Raw genomic sequence first — 26,928 nt, forward strand, 5'->3', positions numbered from 1 at the left:
TGTTAAACCAACTTTCAGTTCTTACATAATATTCTTCCTAAAACATAAACATAATACTAACTTGTTAGAATGGTTCGTTTAGCCCCCCCCCCAATGTTCTCTCTCTGACACTAACATCAGTGTTTTGGTGGGTTATGACAGTATCTCTGAAAGGTCCAGGAATGAAACCCCAAAATATCTCTGTTGTGTGATACCATGGAAAGAGCACTGATGTCAGAGAACCTGGGTTCAAATTCTACTTCTGTGCCCATAGGCAAGTCACTTAATGTCCTGGGGCCTCAATTTTCTCTTTCATAAACTGAGGGGGTTGGACTAGACAGCCTCTAAGGCCCCTTCCATATTTATGATCCTAATATCTTGAAATACAGAAATCAGAATGAAACTAGAATCAATTTCATGATCAGAAGCTTAAGTATTAAGCATTTATCTGCATGGGGCATAGGACAACATACAATAATACTAAATTATACCATATGTTCCTCTAGGAACTTGTGGTCTAAGGTGGTAGGACAAGATGTTAAACAGTAAGATATTAACAGTAAGAGGCAGCATGGTGTTGTAGCTAGAAAGCTGGCCTCAGAATCAGAAAGACCTAGTTAAAGGCCTGCCTCTGATACTTACTACTTGTGTAATTCTGGGCAGGTAACACAACTTCTCACGGACCCAGATGAAGAGCTACAAAACAGTTGCCTATTTGCACTGATGGAGGAACTGACGTGTTCCCACTAGCAGTGAATCACAGGTCTGAACAAAAATATCATAAAAAAATCAAATATATTTGAAAAAAGAGCAAATATGTTAAGCAGAAGAAATGATGAATGATGACCACAACTCTTCCAGTAAATTCAGGAAAGATTCAGGAAGAAATGAGATTTCAAGAGCTAAAATGATGAGATAGGAAAGATTTTAATGAACTTTAGCAGGGAAAACCTTCCATGTGAATGGTACAACTTTACAAAAAGCTCAGTAGACAGATAGCAGAGGGAATAAAAAGGCTATTGTATAAAAACTATTTAAGAGGACTTGAAGAAGGCTGATTCCAGAAAGGGAAAAGGAGAAAGAAACATGGAAAGGGTGAAAAAGAAACAAAGTATGTGAAGCATCAGGGGCATTACCATTAAAGATTTCTGAAACATAAGGCTGAGGAACTTGGCCTTAAATTTTAGTGTGATTGGAAGGTCCCACAAGGTCAAAAGGAGGGCAACGACAAACATAAGAGGCAGCAACATGGCTCCAGTTAGGATGGGCTGGAGATGGGGAATACAGAAGGGACAAAAATGCTTTCATAGGAATATATGGCTTTAGGACTAGAAAGGGCTTTAAACATCACATAACCCAACTTCTTCATTTTATTGATGGGGAACCTAAGCCCCAGGGAAGTGAAGGAGACTTACCTAAGGTCACACAGGTAGTAACAGACATGAGATTTGAACCCAGATCCCTATGACACCAAATCCAGTGGCATTTCCACTACACAATCCTGTTTTACAAAATGGAGGAAGAGGAGAAAGAGGAGATTTTACAAATCCCCTGGATAAATAAAAACTTTCACCCCAATAAACAATCAGTAGCAGCAACAGTATTTTTAGTATAAAGTACTAGGCTGGAAAACTTTCACCCTTCTTAATAAACAAAGGGTGGCAACAGCTACCATTTGATGGAAGCCTTTTCCTCCTTCCTCAGCTTCCACAGCTAATTTCCCTGAGGGAAGAATGTTTATAATTCACGATGCCAAGACATTAAATGACCATTTCTAAGTTCAACTGGCTTCCAACTGTTTTTCTCATGCTCTAAGCCCAGTCAGTCATCAAGTCCTGGCCATTCACAATATTCCTCGCATCCATCCCCTCCTCTCTACTCACTGCCATAACCCTAATTCAATCCTTCATCACTTCTCACCTAGACTTTGTTTTTTGTTTTTAATATTTTGTTTTCCCCCGATTACATGTAAAACCAATTTTGAACATTCCTTGTTTTGCTTTTAAGTACTGAGGTCCAAATTCTGTCCCTTCCTTCCTCCCCTTTCCCCTGACTGAGAAGGTAAGCAATCTGATGTAGGTTATACATGTTCAATAATGTAAAATATTTCCATATTAGTCATTTTGAGGAAGGAAGGAACAAAGGAAGGAAAGAACAAAGGAAGGAAGGAAGGAAGGAAGGAAGGAAAAAATAGCATGCTTTAATCTGCATGCTTTAATCTGCATTCAGACTCCATCACTTCTTTCTCTGGAAGGATTTTTCATCATATGTTCTTTGGGAATGTCTTGGATCATTGTGTCTAAGTCATTCACAATTGTTCATCATACAATATAGCTGCTACTGTGAACAATGTTCTTGTTCTGCTTTCTTCACTCTATATCGGTTCATGTCAGTCTTTCCAGGTTTTTCTGAAATCATCCTGCTCGTCATTTCTTATAGCAAAATATACCACAACTCATTCAGCCGTTCCCCTGTGGATGGATGGACATCTCCTCAATTTCCAATTTTTAGCCACCACAAAAAGAGCTGCTATAAATATTTGTGTACAAATAGGTCCTTTTCCTCTTTTTTTTTTAATCTCTTCAGAATACAGTCCAAGTAGCGGTATTGCTGGATCAAAAGATATACATAGTTTTATATTCCTTTGGGCATCACTCCAATATGGTTGGATCAGTTCACCACTCCACCAACAATATATTAGTGTCCCAGTTTTCCCACATCCCCTCCAACATTTATCATTTTCCTTCTCTATCACGTTAGCCAGTCTGATAGGTGTGAGGTACCTCAAGAGTTGTTTTAATTTGTTTTAATTTGCATTTCTCTAATCCATAGCGATTTAGAGCATTTTTTCATATGACTATAGATAGTTTTGATTTCATCTGAAAAATGCTTATTCATATCCTTTGACCATTTATCAATTGGGGAATGATCACTTAGGCTATTTTAATATCTTCATAATCAATCTGATTACAAAATTACATATATATGTGTATACACACACACACATACACACACATACACACACACACACACACACATACATATATATATATAACAGACCTTAGAAGGTCATTTATCTAATCTAACTCCCTCATCTTACAGATGAGGAAACTGAGGCCTAAGGAGGTTAAATGACTTACCCAAAATCAGTCTAAACTCACTCTAATCCTTCCTCAAGCTGTCAGAATTATATTTCTAAACTACAGGACCAGTATGATATGTATATAGTCAGCTATATAGTCAAGCAATACAATGGATAAAGTGTTGGACCACTTGGAGTCAGAAGTCCTAAGTTCAAAACTAGTCTCATAAACTTACTAGTTTTGTGTGGCCTTGGGCAAGTTAATTAACCTCTGTCTTCCTCAGCTATCTTATCTGTAAAATGGGGGTGATAACAGCACCTATCTCATAGGGTTGTTGTGAGGATAAACTGAGATAATACATGTGGATAGCTTTGTAAACCTTAAAGCATTATATAAATGTTAGGTATTACTATCATGATCTTCATAATTATTATCATCATTATCATTATCAGTTTAGCAAAGACATGAGTATGCCACTTCCCTGACCAAAAACTTTCAGTAGTTCAGTCCTGCCTGTGGTGTACAAGACCACCTCCTCAACATGCTATTTAATGCCCTCTACGATTTGTTTCCAACTGACATTTACAGTCTTATTTGAGAGAACTCCCTTCTCTGCAATGCAGCTAAAGTGCATTGTTTGTTGTACACAGATTTTTTCCTTTCTCTCCCTCCTCTGTGCATTTGCATAGGCCTTCCTTCATCCTTGGAACATACTTACACCTGGCGTTCAGCTGTTAAAATCCAGTCAGCTACCAAGACATAGCTCAGGTCTCACTTCCTCTACGGAGTGTTTTAAAATATTCCCCAGTGAAAGTGACAGTAATCTCCCAGTGACAGTAATCTCCCACTATCATCTCAAATTTTTCTACAGCACTACAGATCTCTCCTTTGCACCTATCATATTCCCCTCCCAGTTTGATTTTTTTTTTTCACTAAAGGGGCCATTCCTTGACTTACTTCTTAAAGATGTCCATTCACTGAATGGACTCAAAATACACTCAAAGTGAGAATCCGAAAAGACCTTAGTTTAAAAGGGCCAGGGTCTCCCATTGCATCCTGGGCCAACTCCAGTCATCCTGATGAATATCTGGCCAATGGACTCAGATGACTCCGGAAGAGAAAGTGGGCTTCTGACCTTGCACAGCCCTTTCTCACTCAAATTATAGTCAAATGCAAGTCAAGTCATCATCTCCCTGAAGTCATGGTCCTCTTCAAGAACAAAGAACAAACACAATTATTCTTATTTGTTTACATAATGTATCCTTCCTATATTTAAGTTTTATGCATAAGTCATATGAAAGCAAAACTCATAGAAATATAGTCAAAAATATAAATTATTGATTTAGAGTTATGGTTTTAAGAATGACTACATCAAGACAGTTCAATCTACTTTTTATGGACACAACTTAGAAGTTAAATTTCTAAGTCAGGCACAGAAAACTGAAAAAAATCTACAAATGCCCTCAGGGATCCTGGCAAACTATAAATCCTAATGAAGTCATCAACAGTCTTCAAATATAAAATTATCAAGAATGATTCTCCCATTTCGGGGAATTTGGAAACATTTTAGAAAGTCAAAGGAGTGGCCTTATCCTTATCATCCCATTACAGATAAGACCTAATGGGAAATTACAAAGTACCCCAGAAACAAATAAAGCTACTTTGTGTGATATGAACAAGTCTATTTCAGTAATAAAAATAAAGAAGTTAACATACATAAATGTGAAGTTGGTCTCAGGATCAACTGGTTCTCAGAAAAACAAAACTCTTCTAACAAGTTGAAATGAAAATAAATGATACCAACCTGATAGATTTCAGTTGGAAAAATGCCATGTCAGTCCATCAACAACCACTGAATCCTGGTGACTAGCATAGTGGAAATAAAACTAGACAGAATCAAGTGACTGAATTTGAATTCTAGCTCTAAAGACATGTAACCACAGGCAAGTCCTTTAACTTCTCTCAAGTTCAGTTTCCTTATTTTAAAGTAATGTGATAAGTATTACACTAAATTCCTCAAAAGGTTGCTTTTAAGACAGAATTACACAAAGTATAAAGGGCTATAAAGTGCATATTATTATTACTGATTGCTGAGCAGTGTACTGGGCACAATATTTTCATAAAAAGATGGAAGGCATGGTCCCTTGCCTTCAGGAATTTATACTACAGCTCATTAGACAGAACAAATGACATGAGAAAATATCAATAGTATAAGATTCTACATACATACCACAAAGGTGGTACAGGTAAACACAAGCACTAGTTATATGATAAGAAAAGGAATTTCAAAGACATTGTCAAAAGCATATTAAATAACTATTCTTCATTTTTAAGGTCAAAAAATATTTGGGAACTAAAATATCAAAAGAAGGCATGAGAAAAGTGGTGAAGGAGAGAATGTTCATATAAGAAGCTGAAAGTGACAATTATTAATAACACTGAATACTCAAAATGAGCTATTTGTCTAAGCTAAATGTACCCTCCCAACTCAAAGGATTTACATTTTATAACGTGACACAAAACATGCTTTTTAATTCATTCTACTTTTGTGTGTGCTGTACCTTGGCTAGAAATATAAATAGAAAGAAGTCAATTTTACCAGGTCTTTCTCTTTAAGAGAAGAAGTCTCATGTCTCAGGCTAGAAAGGGGATACAAAGAAAGGCAAAATCACTGCCCCTGTTGTCAAGGAGCTCACATTCTAATGGGGGAGACAGTATGTCAACAACTATGTACATATAAAATATATACAGTGTCAATCTCAGAAGGAAGGCACTGACAACTTGTGGAGGACTGGAAAAGGCTTACTGAAGGTGGAATTTTGGCAGAGACTTGAAGGAAGCCAGAGAAGCCTGGAAGCAGAAAGCCATGAGACATAATAAGGATAAGAAATAAGTTCTGTTTTATAAGTTTTTGACTTAGAGTGGGTACTGGAAAGAAGACATAAAAAGAAAGCTCTCTACCACATTTATCTTACACTTGAATTTGCTCATGCTCTCAATGCCTAGAACGCCCTCCTCACAATCTTTTCTTTCCATCGCAATTACCTCAAATACTGCTTCTCCTAGACTTCCCTTGATTCCTCAGGCAGTAATAACTTCTCCCTTAAACCTGCTGTAGCCTATAGCTTACATGTCTCTTATGCACTTACGTATTTTTTATTATAATTATTTGTGTATGTTATGTTAACCTAATAGACTTTAATATTCATGGAGGCAGAGACCCTGTCTTATCTATATTTTGTATTTCCTTCAGTTTCTAGAATGTGGTACATGGTTCATGGATGTTTGTTCAGTTGAAATGAAATACCTTATTACCTGAATTGGTTGATAACGACTCAATTTGAGTGGCTAAACTTTAGCTGCTCAAAAAAAAAACCTTACCATATACCAAAATAAAGTCAAAATGGGTACAAGATTTAGACATAAAGGCTGATACTATAAGCAAACTGGGAGAGCAAGGAATAGTTTACCTGTCAGATTCATGGAGAATGGATGAATTTATGAACAAACAAGAGACAGAGAACATTATGAAATGCAAAATGGACAATTTTGATCACATTAAATTGAAAAGTTTTTGCACAAACAAAACTGAGGACACTTTTTTTTTGATGAGGTAATTGGGGCTAAGTGACTTGCCTGGAGTCATACAGCTAGTAAGTATTATGTGTTCGAGGCCAGATTCAAACTCAGTTCCTCCTGACTCCAGGGCCAGTGCTTTATCCACTGCACCACCTAGCTACCCCCAAACAAAACTAATGCAACCAAGATTAGGAGAAAAGCAGAAAATTGGGAAAGAATTTTTATAATCAATGTCTCTGATAAAGGCCTCATTTCTAAAATACACTCATTTCTAAAATATATAGAAAACTGAGTCAAATTTATAAGAATACAAGTCATTCTCCAATTAATAAGTGGTCAAAGGATATGAACAGGCAGTTTTCAGATGAAGAAATTAAACCTATCTATAGTCATAAGAAAAAATGCTCTAAATCACTATTGATTAGAGAAATGCAAAACAAAAACAACTTTGAGGGTACCACATCACATCTATGCATTGCCAGTGGAGTTCTAAAAGGATCCAACCATTCTGGGGAGCAATTTGGAACTATGCCCAAAGGGCTATAAAAAAGTGCGTACCATTTGACACAGCAATACCACTTGACACAGCAATACCACTCCTAGCACTGTATCTCAAAGAGATCATAAAAATGGGAAAAGGACCCACGTGTACAAAAAATTTATAGCAATTCTTTCTGTTGTGGCAAAGAACTGGAAATTGAGAAGATGAGGGGAATAGATGAACAAGTTGTGATAAATGAATGTCATGGAATACTATTGTGCAATAAAAAATGATGAGCAGGTAGCCTTCAGGAAAACCTGGAAAGACTTATATGAACTGATGCTGAGTAAAGTGAGCAGAACCAGGAGAACATTGTACACAGTATCAGCCACATTGTGCGATGACTAACTTTGACAGACTTATCTCCTCTTAGCAATGCAAGAATCTAAGACAACTCCAAAACACTCATGATGGAAAATGCTGTCCACAGCCAGAAAAAGAAGTTATGGAGTCTGAATGCAGATTGAGGCATATTATTTGGTCTCTTTTTTTTGTTTCTTCTTTCTTGTGTTTTCTCCCATTGATTCTAATTCTTCTTTACAACATGACTAATGTGAAAATAGGCTTAATATGAACTATGGAGTCTGACTGCAGATCAAAACATATTATTTGGTCTCTTTTTTTTGTTCTTCTTTCTTGTGATTTCTCCCATTGGTTCTAATTCTTCTTTACAACATGACTAATGTGAAATAGGTTTAATATGAATTTATGTGTAGCACATATATCAAATCACACACCATCTTGGGGTGGGGAATGGGAGGGATAGGGAGAAAATTCAGAACTCAAAATCTTATGGAAGTAAATGTTGAAAACTATTAAAAATAATTTTTTTAAAAAACACCTTAATCTATGTCTAGCTTCATAGCAAGACAACTCTTTAGCAAGTAAATATTGAGACCCTGTGAAAGATGTGACCTTCTGAAGCAGATATTCTTTTATGCATTTCTAAGAAAACATTAGAATACTAAAGCATGTAGAAAGAAAATACTCTCATAGTGAATAGGTCTTTGATTATTTCAGAATATATTACCCCAAGTCATTATTTCACAATTCCACATATTAATAACTAGTTGGGTGGCCAGTCCATTGAATTAGTACATGAGAATATATATCAGGGTCAGGCATTACAGATGGACAATGAACTGGGGCCAGAACTGAATAGCAGAAAGAAAGCAGGCTAGATTGTATTTGGGAAATTGCACAATTCTATTAACTATCCCAAGATGCTCTTTAGGGAAAAAAGTCATCTTTTTAACACAAATGTTTACCCATTGCTTCTACAGCGTTATAAATCTTGGAACACCACAATCTCTTAAGACTGAAAGTTGCAGAAGAGCTGAAAGGCAATGGAAAGATGTATAGTAGGCATCAACAGGTTTCAATAATGGCTTAGACTCAAAAAGTGGCTGAATATCAGGGAGGAAATGTACAAGGGAAAACCACAGTTGGCCAGTCACATGGCAAAAGAAAGGAATAACAGATGGACTCCATTGGTTCCACATTAAAAAAAAAAAAGACTTTGAGAAAGGACTTCAGCACACTGGATAGATCCCCAACGGAGAATCTACGGAAGACAGAAACTTGGATGAGCTGCAACTGCACCAACAGAGATATGATTTCTTAAGAAGCTTAATTTGGCTATAAAGTAGATCTAGTCACTTTGAAATATTCTCTCAATGGATTATCGTGGAACAAGCAGTTTATTCATAAATTATCAAGCATGTAAACAATTGACCAGTACATAGACTCCAATGAGGCTTATCATCTCTGAACTTATTACGAGTCATAGGAGAACCTAGACTTACTAGGATAGTAGGAGATAAGAGATGAATAGGGCCTGAATTTTCTGTATTGACCAAACCAATTATTATATAGATAATAGTGAAGGACTAATTAATTTATTGAGAGGCAACTAAGCCCTATTCTTAGTGAAAATCATGAGAACAAATAGCACATTTAGTACAGACTACTTAAAGACAAGATGAGAAAAGATCAAAGAACAAGGGACACATTATATTCACTCCTATTTACCTTGTTCAGTTTTTTAAGCTATTAATAGAGATAAAATGTTATTCTTGTTTACCTTAATGGACATAGTATATTAATATTTCTTAAGTAGCCATCACATACAAGATGCACTCTATACATAAAACTAGAAGTAATACACTCTCAACTTAAAATCACAAACTCCCCAAAATTAACAGTAAATAATCTTTTGAAAAGAAGAAGCAGTTTTGTTATCAGTACAGGATGTAAATGAAGAAAGAGATTTCAGAAAGACACTTTGAAAGAACTTTGCATGTGGTGCAAAAGGCCTTTGGGGGGGAGTGGGGATGGGAGGAAGGAAATATGATAATAAGAATGCCCACTTAAAGCAAAGTGATACAAATTCAAGCCAAGACAAATTATTCAAATATATAAAATAAGTCACAACCTGCCAAAACTTTTCCCCATTGTTCAAGGAATATCTCTGCCCAGGATTTTGCAAAGTTTTATCTAAAAAGTAGACATAAGTGATCAAAAGTATCAAATATTGCATTTTTCCCAGTTGGTTACAACACTGAAAAAGGATGAATGGCTTTGTAAGATCCCTTTGTGAATCTGTCCTCTCATCTATTTCATATCTAACTCTCTCTGTAAAACCAAACATATGATGTAATATAAAACTTTTCATTTTCAATATTTCTTCTCTATAGGCCATAATATGAAATTTAGGATCATTTTTGTACCAACACATTTAAGTTACAGATTTATTAAAAAAAATTAAGGCATTGTGAGTACAAGTCTAGATTAGGTTTTATCAATTAATTTTATCAATGAATCTGCTTATATTTTGAAATTTTAAATTCAATGTTATGTTCCAACCCATCTATAAGTAGACGAAATGTATCTAGGATAATTTAAATGTTATAATTTCATGATTTAAAATATTTTCAATGTTTCCTCTATCTTGTACCAAAAGCCCTTTTATAAATTTAACAAAATAATCACAAGAGTTGTCTCTACTGATCCAATTGACAACACCCCTTTAGGCATTCTTTATCTCAAATGTTTTCTTCTGAGACATATAATGATTGTTAATCATAACAAATAACTTAATTATAGCTAAATTACAAAAATTTCATACACTGTATCCTTTTCACTTTACACAGGAAGTCATCAAGCTTACAATGCAATTGGTTCCTATAAAACATACCTAAGGCAAAACATGATGTTTTGAATCCTAGTGTAGGATTTTCTATTCACTCCTATTCAGTTTCATGGGGTGTATGTTAAGGGAGGATTAGCACTTCTGTTTTGGTGGCTTGCCAAGCCCTTTTCAAGGCTGCTTATCCACCTTTGGTGCACAACTGGTCACCCTACTCTCATCTGTGGCTCCACAAAACTGTACCACATACAGCAGCCACACCCCAGTAAAACCATCTTGGTAGAGGGGCCAAACCGGGGTAACCAACAGGCCTCAGACCTGTCAGTGAATTAGATAGGTGTCTACTCCAAGAATGTAAAGACTTCCCTGAACAGAATGGGTGGGTGAGAACAATTTGTTCTAACAGCCATTAAGATGGCTGAAGCAGAAGCTATGGAGTGCTTACAGCTTGGCCAAATATCAAAGATGCCAAAGTCATCCGATGTATCTTGGCCAGTCATCCTGACTTTTGTCTTGCCACTAGACCTTGATGATTGGGGAGAGTGAGACTGACAACTTTGTGCAATTCTGCCTTACTTAAATCCAATTCACACACAAGTCAAGAGATCACCCTGTGATGTCACTGGTCCTCTTTGAAAACGAAGGACAAACAACAACATCTAGTTTCATATTATTAGATTTAGTCCATCACTGGAGACGTGGAGACATTTCTGGATCTTGGTTTTGTTGGCGGGTTTTTTTCCCCTCCCTGGGGGTGGGGGTTGGTTGGTTGTTTCTTTTTGTCACTGAACCTACTGGCAATCCATATCAGCTTCATGTCATCTATAAATGTGACAGGCATGCCACCTATGCCTTTTTTTCAATTATGTTAACTATGGAGACCTGAATATATCAACAACAGGGACAAGGGTCCCCTATACTTGATAAGCAATATGATGAACCAGTAAGCAAGGATAGCGATGGTCACAAAACTGGACTCTCAAGAAAATACACTATCACAATTAGTCTAGATAGGTTTGATCTCTGAAGAAGATACACAAATTAGTTTGGGATGGGTCTGGGTTGTAGTAAACCTTCACAACTGAAGAGGTTTATTAATACATTAATTTCAAGATCTGGTGGTTTATCTCAGTGCTATCTTCATCTATTCACTAAAAGATAAATCGGGTCTAAATTATCTTCCCAGAAAACAGACTCACCAAATTTGAGAAGATAGTATTCTCAGGATATAGTATGAGCAGGAGGGCAGTAGTGGGCTAGACAGATTAACTTTTAAAATATTTAATTTTTAAAAATTAAAACAATAAACTTTGTTTTAAAGGAGGCACACATAATCTCCATGGAAGAGATTCAGTGGTAAAAGTCACATCACATTATGCCTAGGTTCTCCACTTTGACAGAATCTCTCACCAATCTGCTGAAGTATCCTTAGGCTTTCCAGTAGACACCAGAGGCAGAGGGCTCTTCATAATATGAAGCTGCTATTTGAACATATGTAAGTCCATAGAAAGTTAGTTTCTGGAAATAGAGCCCAGATGATGAACTAGAAGGAAGAAATACAGTTGAGCTCTTGTCCAAAACTCCCCCAAACAGATCTATAAAATGCACCAGATGAAATCTTGTTGGAAAAATCCCAAAAAAACCACAGTGAGTCCCGGTTGGTGTACCAAAAAAGGAAGAAGTTCAGAAGGCAGCAATAGCAGCAGCAGTGTAGCTTGGGCCCCAAATTCAGAGCAGGTTCTGACTTCTAGCATCTAGCCCAGCCCACAGAGGAATCACGAAGGCAGGGAACCCAGACCAAAGACAAGCCTACAATTCTGCCACTTTAAACCAAGAGAGGTATCCAGCAGGCTGATGGAACAGAATCTAGCAGAACTCCATGTTTGCATAGACCCAAACCCAGGTCAGGAACTTGAAAAGGTTGGCCTAGAGAGGCAGCAATCAGACTCTGCCCTGGATCTGACTCTTTTGGGAATACTGAAAGCTTGGAGGTCCCTAGTTTGTCCCTGAGATCCTGGAATAACAAGACACTCGATAACCCAAGAAAACAGCAACAAGACCAGCCCAAACCTTCTCTCCAGAACTGTGGAAGAGACTAACCCTAGTATCAAGTCCAAAGTTAGGAAACAGGCTGAAAGAATAGGCAGGGGGAAGAAAAAAGAAAAAAGAACTGCACCATAATGAGCTATTATGGTGGCAGGGATGCTCAAGAACAAACACAGAAGAGAATGATTCCAAAATATCTACAAGCAATGCCTCAGGGGGAAAAATATAAATACATATGTAAAGCTTGGGTACAAACTCAACTAGAATTCCTAAAAGAGACAGAGTTTGAAAAAGAGTTTTTAAATGTTCTTATAAATGGCATGAGAGCACCTGAATAAAACAGAAAAGAAATGAGAGCTGTGAAAGAAAACAATTGAAAGGGAATTACAACCTGGTGCAAGAAGTACAATCTTGTCCAAGCAACAGAATCCCTAATTCGAATAAACCGAACAGAAGCCAATGACATGACGAGAAAACAAGAAATATTAAAGCAAAGTCAAAAGGCTGAAAAAAATGGAAGTAAATGTAAGCTATCTTATAGAAAAAACACCTACCTTAGAAAAAAAGTTCAAGAAAAAAAATTAAAAATAATTGGACTATCTGAACACAATGTTCAAAAAAAGAGCCCGGACATCCTATTTCAAGAAATTTTAAAAGAAAATTATCAAGATCTCTTACAAACAAAGGACAAATTGCAAAAAGAATCTACTGGATACCTCCTGGTTGAGGGGGAGGGAGGTTAGGTGTGAGGATGAGAAGGTGAATCTTGGCTGATTAAAACTAAAAAAAATTTAGTTGCTAAGATCAATGCATCCAACACATAGCCATGGCAATTGTCATACTGGATTCTTCCATGCCTCAGCCCTGTCAGTGCTTCTCCTGTAAGTATTACCAAAAGCAAAAAATAACCAAATGATCTGGTAAAAGAAGTTGTTTGCAGTCAAAGCTACATTTAAGCCATGGATGTACCATCTTGAAAGGAAGTAAAAGGTACCCTATCAATGTCCACATTAACAAGAAAAACCTAGAATACCTTAAGACCACTCAAAAGGTAAAATGATGCCAGGTGCACACCATTTTCAGTAGATTCAACTTCATTATCATTTAGATTCTTAAACATTGGCATTAGCACTGTGTAATCAGATAATTGGTCAGCAGTACTTGCTATATGTAGAATTGAAAAGGGAAAAAGTTAAGCATCTCAATCTAAAGGCCTTCAATCTCTCAGTGAAAGAACCCAAGGTCATTTTTCTGACAACATCCAGGAAATTGAGAGAAATAACTCCCTAGAAAGATTCAGGTCCCTATTAAATGGTTACCATCTTGTATATTTGTGCAGTTTTAATTACTTTACGATTTTATTTTTATTTTACTTTATACCCAAAAAAAAATCCAAGTCTCTCATTTAGAATATAAGGTCCTTGAGAGTGGAAAACATTCCTTTTTTTGTATTTGTAACCTAGTGTAGTTAGAGCTGTCCCAGGAAACTGCCACCCTCCTCCTTACTTCCCCATTCTCTACACAATCCCCCTGTCCTGGGACCTTCTCCAATACACCAGCGCCAAGTTGATGCCCCAGGCAGACCCCATCACCTCCTAGCTTCTAAAGGCTCCCTCGGCCTTCTCCAGCACTGGGCCTACGAAGTCCCTCCTGTCTCTTGACTCTGCTTCCAGCCTCACCAGGCAACACTTCATCTTCCTCCTGACTGCTATAAGAAAGGACTTCAGGCCTCAACAATCAAGGACAAGGACAGAATAAACCCGATTGCTTCAACAGATCTCTCTACAACCACTATTACTCTCTAGATTCCTCAACAGTTAGCATACTCCCATCCTCTGTTACTCTCCCCATCCCAGTGATTCTGAACTCCAAACTGCCAATGTACAAACCCCATTCCCCATTCTCAAGAGTATAATCCCTTATTCCCATTAACCTCAAACCTACTCTTTTATGGGCCATTCCAGATCTGCCTGCCCCTTCTGCTGTGCCCTCTGCAACTCTGACTCTACAACATACATACTCCTTTCATCTTAAATGTTTTTTTCCCTCGTATTTCATCTTCTGGGATTCACTGAGACCTGCCCCCTCCCGATGATACTGCTTCCCTTGCCACTGTTTTCAGGACTGACTATATGACCCCTAATACCTCCAAGTCAGTAAGTGTTATGGGGAAGACAGAATACTTGTTGTGCCTTGCCACTTTCAGACTCTCACTCTACCACTACCATTCAGTAACCTCTTTTCCTTTGATGTTCACAGTATTCTAATTTATTTCCCAATCCAAATCCTGGCAGCTATTATCTATTAAGTCTATCAGGACATTTTCCTTCCTTCCTCAACTAATTCAGTTCCTGGCTCATAATCTTTCTCTCCACCCCAACTCCTGCACCCATAAAGGGGATTTCAACATGCATACTGATGTTCCATCAAATAACCTAACTTCCCCATTCTTTAACCTATTCAATTCCCACAGACTATGTTTCCACTATTCATCTTAACCACATATAGATATCTTAACTTTGATCTTGCTATCACCCACAAGAGTTCCACATCCATGTTTATGAACTCAGAAATTTCTTTATCTGACCCAAATTTATTTTATAGTTAAGCCTCTCTTTGTGCTTTACAAACCCTAACCTGGTTCTTTGTCATCATCATGACCTTTATTTCTTTTCCTTTCAGTTCTTTCCCAGGCCATCATCCAAACACCAGCTACATTTGCCTTCTTTCCCTACCTCAGCCTCTTGGTAAACCAATTCAGCTCTACACTAGCCTCTATTCTCAACTCTTTTGTCCCCTTGTCCTATTGCCAAGCCTCAATACTGGACTACTCCCACTATCCACTTCTTCAGACCTATTCACATGCTATTGAACAGAGAAGAAGGAAAACACATAAAACATGCAACTTAGGTCCATTACAAACTTGTTATCTACTTTCACCTGGGCTCTCACCAAAGTATTTCTGCTTGTTGTTAATCAATCAGCTAATCCACTCTCCATAGGAGCTTTTTCCAAAACTTGTCTTTCCTCAAGCTTCCCACAGTAACCCCCTCACCCTCCCAGCTGAATGCCTTGCTTCACACCTCCCTGAAAAGAATGATGCAATCCACAAAGATGTAGGCCCCTCCTCACCCTTTCTCATCTCATATCAGTCAGGCAATCTCCCTATTTCCTCCTTTACTTGTCTTGGATGATAAGGTGGCCCTTCTCCTTGACAAAGCCAATTCTTCCACAAAGTACACCCTTGATCCCATCCTCTTATGTTCTCCAACAACTGCCCCCTCTATGGTCCTGATTCTTAATCTCTCACACTTACTTACAGATGCATCTATGTGTTTCCATCCTTTAACAAAAGAAAACCCTCAAATGAAATGACCATCCTGGATACCTATTATTCTATATCTCTCCACCCTTCTATGGCTAAACTCTTGGAGAAAGTCATCTACATTGGGTGGCTCCACTTCCTCTCAATTTTTTTTTAATATTTTTCCCCAATTACATGTAAAAACAATTTTTAACATTCATTTTTTTAAAACTGTGAGTTCCAAATTGTCTTCCTTCCTCACTCCCCTCCCTGAGATGGTAAACAATTTGATACAGATTATATATGTGCAATCTTGCAAAACATATTTCTATATTAGTCATGTTGTGAAAGAAAACAGGAAAAAAAACATGAAAAAAAAAAGGGAAAAATAGAATGTTCCAATCTCCATTCAGATTCCATCAGTTCTTTCTCTGGAGGTGGGTAGCACTTTTCATCATGCGTCCTTTGAGATTGTCTTGGATCATTAAATTGCTGAGAATAGCTATAATTCATAGCTGATCATCATACAATATAGCTGCTACTGTGTACAATGTTCTCCTGGTTCTGCTCACTTCACTCAGCATCAGTTCATCTAAGTCTTCCCAAGTTTTTTTCCTGAAATCATCCTGCTCGTCATTTCTTATAGCACAATAATATTCTATTGCATTCATATACCACAACTTGTTCAGCTATGCCCCAATTAATGGGCATCCCTTCAATTTCAGTAGTGATATTGCTATATCAAAGAGAATATACAGTCTGATTGCCCTTTGGGTATAGTTCCAAACTGCTCTCCAGAATGGGTGGGTCAGTTCACAACTCTAACAATGCATTAGTGTCCTAGTTTTCTCATATCCCCTTCAATATTTATTAACTTTTCTATCATGTTAGCCAGTCTGATATGTGTAAGGTGATACTTCAGAGTTGTCTTAATGTACATTTCTCTAATCTATAGTGATTTAGAGCATTTTTTTCATAACTACAGACAGCTTTGATTTCTTCATCTGAAAAATGCTTGTTCATATCCTTTGGTCATATTATCAATTGGAGAATGACTTATGTTTTGACTTAGTTTTCTATATATTTGAGAAATCAAGCCTTTATCAGAGATACTTGCTGCAAAAAAAAAAAATTCCCAACATTCTGCTTTCCTTCTAATCTTGGTTACACTGGTTTTACTTGTGCAAAAAAGAAAAATACTTTTTAATATTTTGTTATTTTATGTTTAATATCAATACTTTAATGGATAATCAAAATTACCCATTTTACATCTCATAATGCTCTCTATCTCGTTTGGACATAAATTCTTCCTTTCTTCTTAGATCTGACAGGTAAACTATTCTTTGATCTCCTAGTTTATGGTACTACCCTTTATGTCTAAATCATGTACTCATTTTGACCTTATCTTAGTATATGTTGTAAGATGTTGGTCTATACCTAGTTTCTGCCTTACTGATTCCCAATTTTCCCAGCAGTTTTTGTCAACAGTGAGTTCTTGTCCCAAAAGCTTAGATCTTTGGGTTTATCAAACACTAAATTACTACAGTCATTTACTACTATATATTGTGTACCTAATCTATTCCACTGATCCACCACTCTATTTCTTAACCCGTACTGGAATATTTTGATAATCACCACTTTATAATATGGTTTGAGATCTGGTACTGCTAGGCCACATTCCTTTGCATTTTTTTTTCACTAATTCCCTTGATATTCTTGACCTTTTGTTCTTCCAGAAGAATTCTATTATTTTTTCTAGCTCTATGAAGAAATTTTTTGGCAGTTTGATTAATATGGCACTGAATAAGTAATTCTCACTCCTCTAAACCCTCCGCAATCTAGCTTCCAAATACATCCAAAGAAAACTCTCTCCGTTTACTAATGATTTCTTAACTGCCAAATCTAATCACCTTTTCTGTTTTCTTCCTTCTTGACCTCTCTACAACATTTGCCATTGTTGGTCACCTTTTCTTCTTTGATACTCTCCTAAGTTTTGATAACTCTGCTCTCCAGTTTCTTCTCCTTCCTGACCACTTTTCAGTCTCCTTTGCTAGACTGCCATCCCCGCCACTTCCACTGAATGTGGGTATTCTGTTCTGAGCTCCCTTCTCTTTTCCTTCTATACAATCTCACTTGGTGATCTTCATCAGCACCCACAGGTTCAATTATTAGCTTTGCAAATAACTCCCAGATTTATATATCCAGCCCTCCATAGCTCCATTTCCACATCACCAACTACCTTTTTGAACTGGGTGTGCTAAAGGTATCTCAAACTCAACATGTCTAAAACAAAGGCATCTTTCCCCCTAAAATCCACATCTCCTGATATTTTTTATAACTGTTGAGGACACTACCATCTTCTTAGACACTGAAATTTGCAATCTCAATACCATTCTGAACTTATCACTCTCAATCACATCCTCATCCTATTACCAAAGCCTGTCATTTCTTCTTCTAGATCATTTCTCACTGTCATTCCCTTCTCTCCACTTCCTATTATCTCCAGGATCAAATAAAGTCTTCTGTTTGGCATTTGAAGCAATTCATAACACGGTTCTTTCCTAACTTTCCTACTTCATCACTTTGCTATCATCCACAAACTGAATGCCCTAGCCAAGCTGGCCTTCTCGGGGTTCTTCACACAGGACATCCTATCTTCCATCTCAATGTCCATTCTCGCAGTCCCCAGGCCTGGAATACTCTCCCTTCTCATTCGTGACTCCTAGGTCCCCCTGAAGCTCAGCCCTCTAGGAGGCCTCTCGAGGATCTCCCAAACCTCCTCCTCTCCCTGTGGCCCTGGGCCCTTAACCTCTGAGATTTCGTGCCATCTACTCTGCATGCATATTAAATGTAGCTAGTTGTGTACACATTGTTTCCTCATTCTCATTTGAGCTATTTAAGGGCAAGAACCAAGGAACTTTTTTTTGGGGGGGGGGTCGGTGTATCTCGGCTCTTAGCAACAGTGACCTGCATACAGAAAACGCTTTAAAAAATGCTTAATCACTGTGCCTTACAATTTGCGAACACCTGACCGGGAGAATGGCTTTGGGATTCCAATCCAGTAAATTCAAGTTTTCCTTAAATTCATTAATTCCGCCACCACCCCCATACCCTTCAGTATTCCGCTGTCCTGAGAAGAATGAGGATACCCCCCGGCTCCCTCGGGGAAGGGGGAGGAGAGGTGGGCTTGCTCGAGCTTTCCGAAGCAGAGGGGAGGGGCGGCGAAGAATGGGAAGCCAGCTCTAGGAGGAGCTGGAGGGACTTAGTAAGTTGGGGCGGCCCCCGGGGGTCCGAAGAGGACGAGGATAGCGAGGACTAGCCTCGATGGACAGGGGACGGCAAGCGAATTAAGCCGCTGGGGACACCCCCGCTTCCGGGCCCTACCTCGTTCAGAGTCTCCACTTCCGGTTTCCTCCAAAAGGCCCGCTCCCGAGGCACAAAGAGCCGCGGCCAATCAAAAGGACCTTCCTCCCTTTGCGTCACTACCCAGGGACAGATGAGTAGCCCCTTCCCTAAATTCTAGGCCAACCGCGCCGCCGCAGCCTCGCGGCGCGTGAAACCCGTTCTTTCCTCGGACCAATCATCGGGAAGCGTGAGCAGCAAGGAGAGAAGGAGGGGGCGGGGCCAAACGCCTCTTCCGCCCGTTGCCCCGGAAGGGTGATGTGGCTGGGGGTAGCGGAGGTCTCACTATGGTAAGAGCCGGAGGTCGGGGCTGGGTTGGTGCGCCTGGGCTGCGGGCGGTGGGCCGGGGTGGCCCTGGGGTGAGGGGGTGACGGGCCATGGGGCAGGCTCCGGTGCGCAGACGGGGAGATCCGCGGAGGAAGCGGCCGGCGGGGAGGCAGCGAGGCGCCCGCACCAGAACCCCGCCGGACGAAGGGTTTCTGGAAAGGGAAAAAGACGGGCCCAAGAGACCGGGGGAGGGAGAGAAGGACGAGGATGAGCTCCCTGGGACCCAGCTCAGGGCATCCAAGAAGGCCTCAGGAACGTGGGGCTGGCGCTGCCAACTAATGCCCCCGCCCCGCCAAGGGTTTTAAAAATAGCTGCTGGGAGCGTCAGCGGGCAGGTGTGAGGAGCCCCGACTGTAGCCTGGTTTCTCTCGAAACTTTGGGGCTTTGAGTTCCGGAAATCCCCATGTTTTCTCTGCTTTCTTTTCACGTTATTACCTGGGCAATGGTCTAGGAAGTTTTTCAAGCTCCAGCGCTTGCTGAAACAACTAATTGGTTGTTTTGGTTTTTTTTAGTTTCGTCCCACAACATACACAACAGTGGACCCCCAAGGTTTCCTTCATTGAAATAACCTTATATAAAGTTCCTTTATGGGAACTCATCCTGAAACCTTGCTTGCCTTGTTCTCCGCCTCCCCCCAAAACCCACTTAAGTAAAAGTGTAATTAGGGGATACCTGATCCAAAAGTTAAGTAAAAATAAATCTTGAAATGATAAGGGCATAAGAACTATTTGAGTGGTGGAAAGATCTAATAAGCTTCTTATATTTAATATTTGCCAATTATACCAAACACCAAAGGATCTTGCTATTTATTACCCCACCTCTGACCCCTCCTGGATGTGTGATCCTTAGTGTCCCCAAAGGAACTGTCAGATACTATAAATTACGTAGCAGATAGTGTTCTGTATTGGTAGAGAATTTCCTTACAAGGACTAACCTATTCAGCCAATGAAATCACAGTTTGATTGTTTGTTTTTAGAAACTAACATATTTACAAAAGAAGGCTTCAATGCATGTAACCTGGAAGGTTGTCCTGATTCTAGCCAGTACAGTACCTTGGTTAGAAGCTTAATATTTCCAGCTTAATAACTAGGTACTGAGTCCTGTTTTTACTACCCAGATTCTACATTGCTAGATACACTGTTGTAGGTTAAGATTCTCTATAATGGTGAATAAACTCTTGATAAGATTCTCTATAATGGTGAATAAACAGATTTAAAGGTAGCTCTGGGAAGTTTTCTAGTGGTTGATTTTTTTTAAAAATTTATTGTTCTGAACTTGAAACACCATGCCACCTGCTAGAAACCTCATGTACAAAAAAAAAGAAAGAAATAGAATTGCATATGAAACTTTGAATCTCATTATGAACAGCTTGTTTTTCTTTAATTTACCATATTCCAGCTGTCTTGCTTGTCTATGTTCCTCTCTGAACTTTGTCTTTGCATTTTCTTGAAATGCTTCTCTGGCACTCTTTCTTTTTTTGGCATCGCTATTATCCCAATTTCTCTCCCCAACCCCACCACCCAACCTGCAAAAAAAAAAAAATCCTCCTTTACAACAAGTTAGCATAATCAAGTAAAAGAAACCCACACATCAGCCAATCCTGAATATATACTTCTAGTCAGTCACTTCTGTGAAGAGATAGGAAATCTGCCTTCTGGAGTCATTGATGGATATTCAGTTGAAAGAGTTACTAAATGTTTCAAAAGCTTTTGCTTACAGTGGTATAGTAGTCATTGTATAAATTGTTCTCTTAGCCCTGCTCATTGCACTCTGCATCAGTTCATAATGACTTTCTCAGGTTTCTCTGAATCCATTCCTTTCATCATTTCTTCAGACAATACAATGTTCCATTACAAATAGCATAGTTTGTTCAACCATTTCACAGTTTACAGAAACTTAGTTTCCATTTTTTGCTACAATGAAGCATTGATAATGAATAGTTTTATACCATACGGATCCATTATGTCTAGTATTACAGTCCCAATTTTAGTGGCTTGAGTAATTTTAAACTGCTTTTTGTAATTGTTAGACCAATTCACAGTTGTTTTAATTATTACACCTTTGTCAGAGAAACATTTGCAAAGATTTTCCCCCCAGTTAACCCTTTCCCTCCTAATTTTTGCTGCATTAATTTTGTACAAAAACTTTTTAATTCTGTGTAATCAAAACTAACATTTGCAAAGATTTTCCCCCCAGTTAACCCTTTCCCTCCTAATTTTTGCTGCATTAATTTTGTACAAAAACTTTTAAATTCTGTGTAATCAAAACTGTCCATTTTATTACCTGTGTTCCTCCCTGTCCTTCATGTAGTCAAAAACTCTTCCCCTTTTCCATGGTTGTGAAGGGAATTTCCGTCCATTTGCCTCTAATTTGCTTATGATGTGACTTTCTAGGTCCTATATATAATTGCAATGTAATGTATTATATGGTGTAATATGTTGTTATTAACTTGATTTCTGGCAGACTGCTTTCCAATTTTCCCAGCAATTATTGTCAGCTAGTGAATGCGTCCTTATTCTAGTAATTGAAGTCTTTGGGTTTATTAAACATTAAACTGCTATGATTGTTTTTGTCTTGTGTTCCTCCTCTTACTCACTGATCAGTTGTTGTTATTGCTGTTGTTTTTAGCCATTACCAAATTGTTTTGATGATTTTTGCTTCTTAATGTAGTGTGAGAGCTGCTACTGCAAGGCTTCTTCCTTCCCACTTTTTTTCTCATTATTCCTTTTTAAATTCTTGACTTTTTGTTCCAATCACATCAGACCTTCTGTGTCTAAAGTTTCAGGCCTTTTCATCTGAGTTCGTGCTGTTTTTCCTTGTCATAGATCTCACTGTCTTTTTGTACAGACTTAGGCCGGATGAAGGAGGTTAGTGATATTTCTTTTTGAATTTTTATATCATTATTTAGTCTGCTGCCTTTTTTTAGGTCATTGCTGGAATATATGTGGGAGAGCTGGGCTCCTCTGCAACCTTTCATACTATCTTATCTTGAAGTCCTCTAACACATTTTCTTACGCGCGCACACACACAAACACACACACATACACATTTTTTTAACTAGGAAACAATTACTCTTTAATTCCACATTCATACAAGAGTAGAACTTTTGTCTTTTGGCTCTCATAGTGGGTAAAGGACATAATTCTAGTTTCATTAATTTAGTATCATAATTTGAAAGAATTATATAAATTATATTTAAGTTTAGTTTTATTTAAACCTAAGTAATAAGGCAAGCAGCCTTTGTAGAGAAGCATTCTGCTTGTTAGCTTTTAAGATCCATGTACCAATAGTCCTTGTGTGCTTAATAAAAATATATGATTACGGTTAAAATATAATTGTCTTAGTGATTTTTTTTTGCTGTTCAGATAAAAAATATAACAAGATCCAGGTAGAAAATAAGAACATCTGTCAAGCTGTTAATCTTTCTGTATTTATTATTTATTTTCATTAGCACGAGATGTCCGAATTAGGTAGAAGTGCATTTGGGGAGGTTCAAATAAGAAGGGTTCAAAATAGGCTCATGTAGTTATTCTTCAAGAATGAATCACTGTCTAGGCATCTTCTTGAGTTTAACCCAGACACATTCCTTAGGTAACCTAGAGATAATTAATGTTATGAGCTTAGGAAATAGTTCAAAAAAGGGCTTAATTCCAGAAATGAGTCAAAAATGGGCTACTACATCGTGTGAAGTTGAATTGAGTTTCTTTTTTGAGAGTCTCATCTACAAAAGTTTTCTGTGTCATAGCAGAGGACACAACCATTTAATAAGACACAAGTACTTTAATATAGGGGGAAAAACAATTTCATGTATTTGGCAGTTCTAATATAAATATAACAATAGGCTTAAGGAGCTACATATGGCTAGTGCATTTGCCACAACAATAACAACAAAAATTTGACCAGAATTAATGAGAATCTTGTTGCTTTTCATTAGTGTCATTAAAAAGTCTAAGTAAAAGTATGCAAAAATAAAAGTTGAGGAATTATTATGAATGTTAATAAATGTTAGAATATAAGTTCCTGGAAGACAAGGACTTTTTTGATTTTGGTTTTGATTTGCCATTATCTAGCAAGTGTTGGGTACATAATAGGTTCTTAATAACTTAAATACTTAGTTATTAATTGACTGACTAGACCATGTGCCAACATAACTAATTCCCTTAGGCCCACATTTTTGGAAGCAGTATGGTCCAGAGCCGTGATTCCCAATTTGAGTTGATGCTGTGTAATCATTTGCTTTTATTTAAAGTTCCCCATTTTCTTTCTCTATTTATGTTTTAGGGATACAAAGACAAATATAAAGAGGATTCTTGCTCTCAAGGGTTCACTGACAGTTATGTAGCACTTACAGACTTAAAAAGACTTTTCATAGGTCTTCCTCAGATGAAGAAGTGACTGTAGTTATTTTCCTCATTTTACAGATGAGAAAGCTGATGTGCAGAGAGGTTTATAGGATCATAAATTTAAAGGTTAAAGGGACCTTAGGACCCACCAACGCCCTCATTTTATTTTACAGATGAAGAATTTAAGGCCCAGGGAAGCGAAGGGTCATTCCATACAGCCCAATGTCTTACAGCTAATAAGTGTCAGAGGTAGGATTCCTATCCAAGTCTCTCCTTGTTCCAAAACTAGTATTTTTTATAGCATACTGAGTATGTCATTTCCTAAATAATTTGGACATACCCTGAGTTATTGGAAAAACAGAGTTAAGAACCACTGGACTGGACTAGTTTTTTGTTGGGTTGTTTTTTTTTTTTTAGAATTTTACAGTCTGTCCTCATAATCCTTCTATATATTTCTTTATAAAACCAACCAACCAATCCTGAATTATCTTAGCATTTGCAAAAACATCTTTTCTAATAAGCCCTACAAAAGAGATAGGATATTTCTCCTCACCCAATCTTTTTTACACCTTCATACTCAATTGAGGATCAAGATGTATAACAATGTATGGCTGCCCCTGTTACAATATGTAACAACTATTACAGGTCAGTGAGGTCAGTAAATGTGGAGAATTCATCAGCTATGCCCTTGAATGACCCAAATTTTAGCTTCTGACTATTTTTCACTTGGAAGTGTTGAGTGCAAATTTGAGATTATATATATATACATATAATATATAATAGTTCAACGTATAGCTACAATAAAGACCAGCTCTAGAGTTACTGTGCTGTGTACAGTGTCAGATGAGCTACCACTGACTTTGTAACACTTTGTCTACAACATAAAGAAATACCAGGGATTATATCCTTGTGCTCTTACTGTACTAAAACTAAATTTAAAAAACTTGTAGAATTATAGATTTAGAACTGTAGGGGACCTTAACAAGCAGTCCCTCTTTATTTCTCATTGTAAGCTTAAGAGGAATGACTTTATCATTGACCATTTTTTCTCCCATTACCTAGTACAGTGCATTATATATACAGCATGTTACCCGTGACCTTTCACTGGAACCAGTACTAAAGTCATTTACAACTCTAGAATTGTTTTTAATATGTCTGAATTATGGTAAATTAGGAATTAGGTTCTAATTTATACAACTTTCGTGACCTTTCACTGGAACCAGTACTAAAGTCATTTACAACTCTAGAATTGTTTTTAATATGTCTGAATTATGGTAAATTAGGAATTAGGTTCTAATTTATACAACTTTAAGTCACTGGCCCTTTGACTTTATACTGTGGGTTAATTTGAGCCCAGGTAAACATTTGAACAAGTTGGGGTTTTTTTTTTGGGGGGGTCATTTTTTTTCATTAGTAAAAATCCACCTTTACTCCTACCTACCTTCCCCCAATCCTTGAAAAAGAAACATTAAAAGCCCTTGTAACACATAGGTGTGGTCAAGCAAAACAAATTCCTGAGTTGGCTTATCCAGAAATAGTCATTATACCTGCCCTGAGTCTTGAACAAGTGTTTTAATAGTAACATTTAATAATAAAATAATAATAAAACTTAAGATGCTACTGTGGAAAAAAAATCATAGAAATCAGTAATTATATGGCATACTGATAAGATATGCATAGTGTATAGTTTTAAAGAGTACTAGTTTTTGAGTACCAGGACCTGGTTTGGAATCTTGGCTCTCCTACTTCTTGTATAACGTTGGGCAAAACTCTTAACTTTTCTGGGCCTCAGTTGCCTTATCAGTTACATTGTCCCTAATACACATTCCACATCTAAAATGTGTCATTTGACTGGAGGTAACCAGTCCTGATAGCTCAATGTTTGTTGAAGATACTCTAACCAAAAGAAATGCAGATTGGTGAGGAGAGCCAAACCCACAGTAGGATGAGGGAAATATAATTCCCCTCATGTAATTTGTAAAACCCAGCATCCAAACTCCATACACATCTTCTCTTTCTTATAGTTAGTACTAATCTAGATTATAAACTACGAAACAGAAAACTACATCAGTCATAAATGTAGGTTCTAGTACCATAAAACTTGACTAATTCAGCTTTATTGGGGAAAGACATGAGTAAATAAGTGAAAAGTCTTAATTATAACACTTTAAGTATATTAGCTGACATTTATATAGATATTTAAGGTTTACAATGTTACCATATATACGTTATCTCCTTGGCCCCTCAGGACAACCCTGTGAGTGTATATAGATGGATCATTGTCACTATTTTAAAGGAAGAGGTTAAGTGTCAGAGCCAGGATTCTAGCCCAGGTATCCTAATTCCCAGTCCAAGAATGTGAATGTACTTCTCTTATTCTGGATTATATTTATTAGGACTCTCCATACACTATGCTTTATCAGGGCAATAAAAATGGTTTATAATTTTGTGTCAAAGATCATTTTAAAATAGTACTGACCTTTAATCATTTTTGCATATAAATCGTTCTGTGTATTCGAAAACATTTTTGCCCTCCTATCAGGAATATTCCTCTTATATTCCTATGCTATTTTTCACTTTTTTCCTAATCTTACACTTTCCCCCCACTAATTGTGTTGAATTTTATCCTATTTTGTTTATGTAATCATTATATGATCAAAAATTAAAGATATGCAGATAATTGTGAAAAAGTTAAAAGGTATTACTATAATTAGTACACATCTTTTACCATATAAATAGCCATAGTTTTTTTATTTAAAAAAACACATAGTATTTCCTATTTTAGATTTGAGGTTTTTTTCATAGAGAATGCCTGCAAGTAGAGCTTTTAAATCATCAAAAGCTCATTTTTATAATGCACTATTTTCTAAAGAATGATAGAGAAGAAAATGGCATAATGCTTAATTTTTATAGTTTTTAGTAGCACATACAAATTTCGTCAAAAGAAACACATGAAATTAATGTTTTTTCCATGTATCAGAAATGAGGAATGTTACTTCTGGTTTTAAATTGTATCAGAAGATGGCATTTTGAAATGAATGAAGTGGTTTTTTTTAAAAAATAGAATTGGAATGTGCATGGAAGGTTAGAAAGAAATGCCATTGTGGCATTATTCCAGAAAATATTTTGGGCGGTGATTTAAAATGTCAGCTGATTTTATAATAATCATTTGATACT

At 37.4% G+C, this 26,928-nt stretch overlaps 2 protein-coding genes across 6 annotated transcripts in view; one reads left to right on the forward strand and one right to left on the reverse strand.

Annotated features, from left to right (window-relative positions):
* Positions 1-19,270, reverse strand: part of XRCC4 (X-ray repair cross complementing 4) — a 360,556-nt gene extending 341,286 nt beyond the window's left edge. For 2 of the 5 annotated variants that reach the window (XM_078153142.1, XM_021007891.2), the window contains exon 1: positions 19,065-19,264. The gene's annotated coding sequence lies outside the window, so the exon portion shown is untranslated. Of the gene's footprint in view, positions 1-19,064 lie in introns of all 5 variants that reach the window. The other 3 variants (XM_021007884.2, XM_078153141.1, XM_021007904.2) reach the window with 3 other exon arrangements.
* Positions 19,271-19,273: 3 nt separating this feature from the next.
* The window catches only part of TMEM167A (transmembrane protein 167A), a 36,274-nt gene continuing 28,619 nt past the window's right edge, over positions 19,274-26,928 (forward strand). Inside the window, exon 1 of the mRNA XM_021007922.2 lies at positions 19,274-19,372. Coding sequence (XP_020863581.1) covers positions 19,370-19,372 — 3 coding nt within the window. The 5' untranslated portion in view covers positions 19,274-19,369. The remainder of the gene's footprint in view (positions 19,373-26,928) is intronic.

Source organism: Phascolarctos cinereus, unplaced genomic scaffold (assembly GCF_003287225.1).
Source record: "Phascolarctos cinereus isolate Bilbo 61053 unplaced genomic scaffold, phaCin_HiC Scaffold_4;HRSCAF=312, whole genome shotgun sequence".
Lineage (NCBI taxonomy): Eukaryota > Metazoa > Chordata > Mammalia > Diprotodontia > Phascolarctidae > Phascolarctos > Phascolarctos cinereus.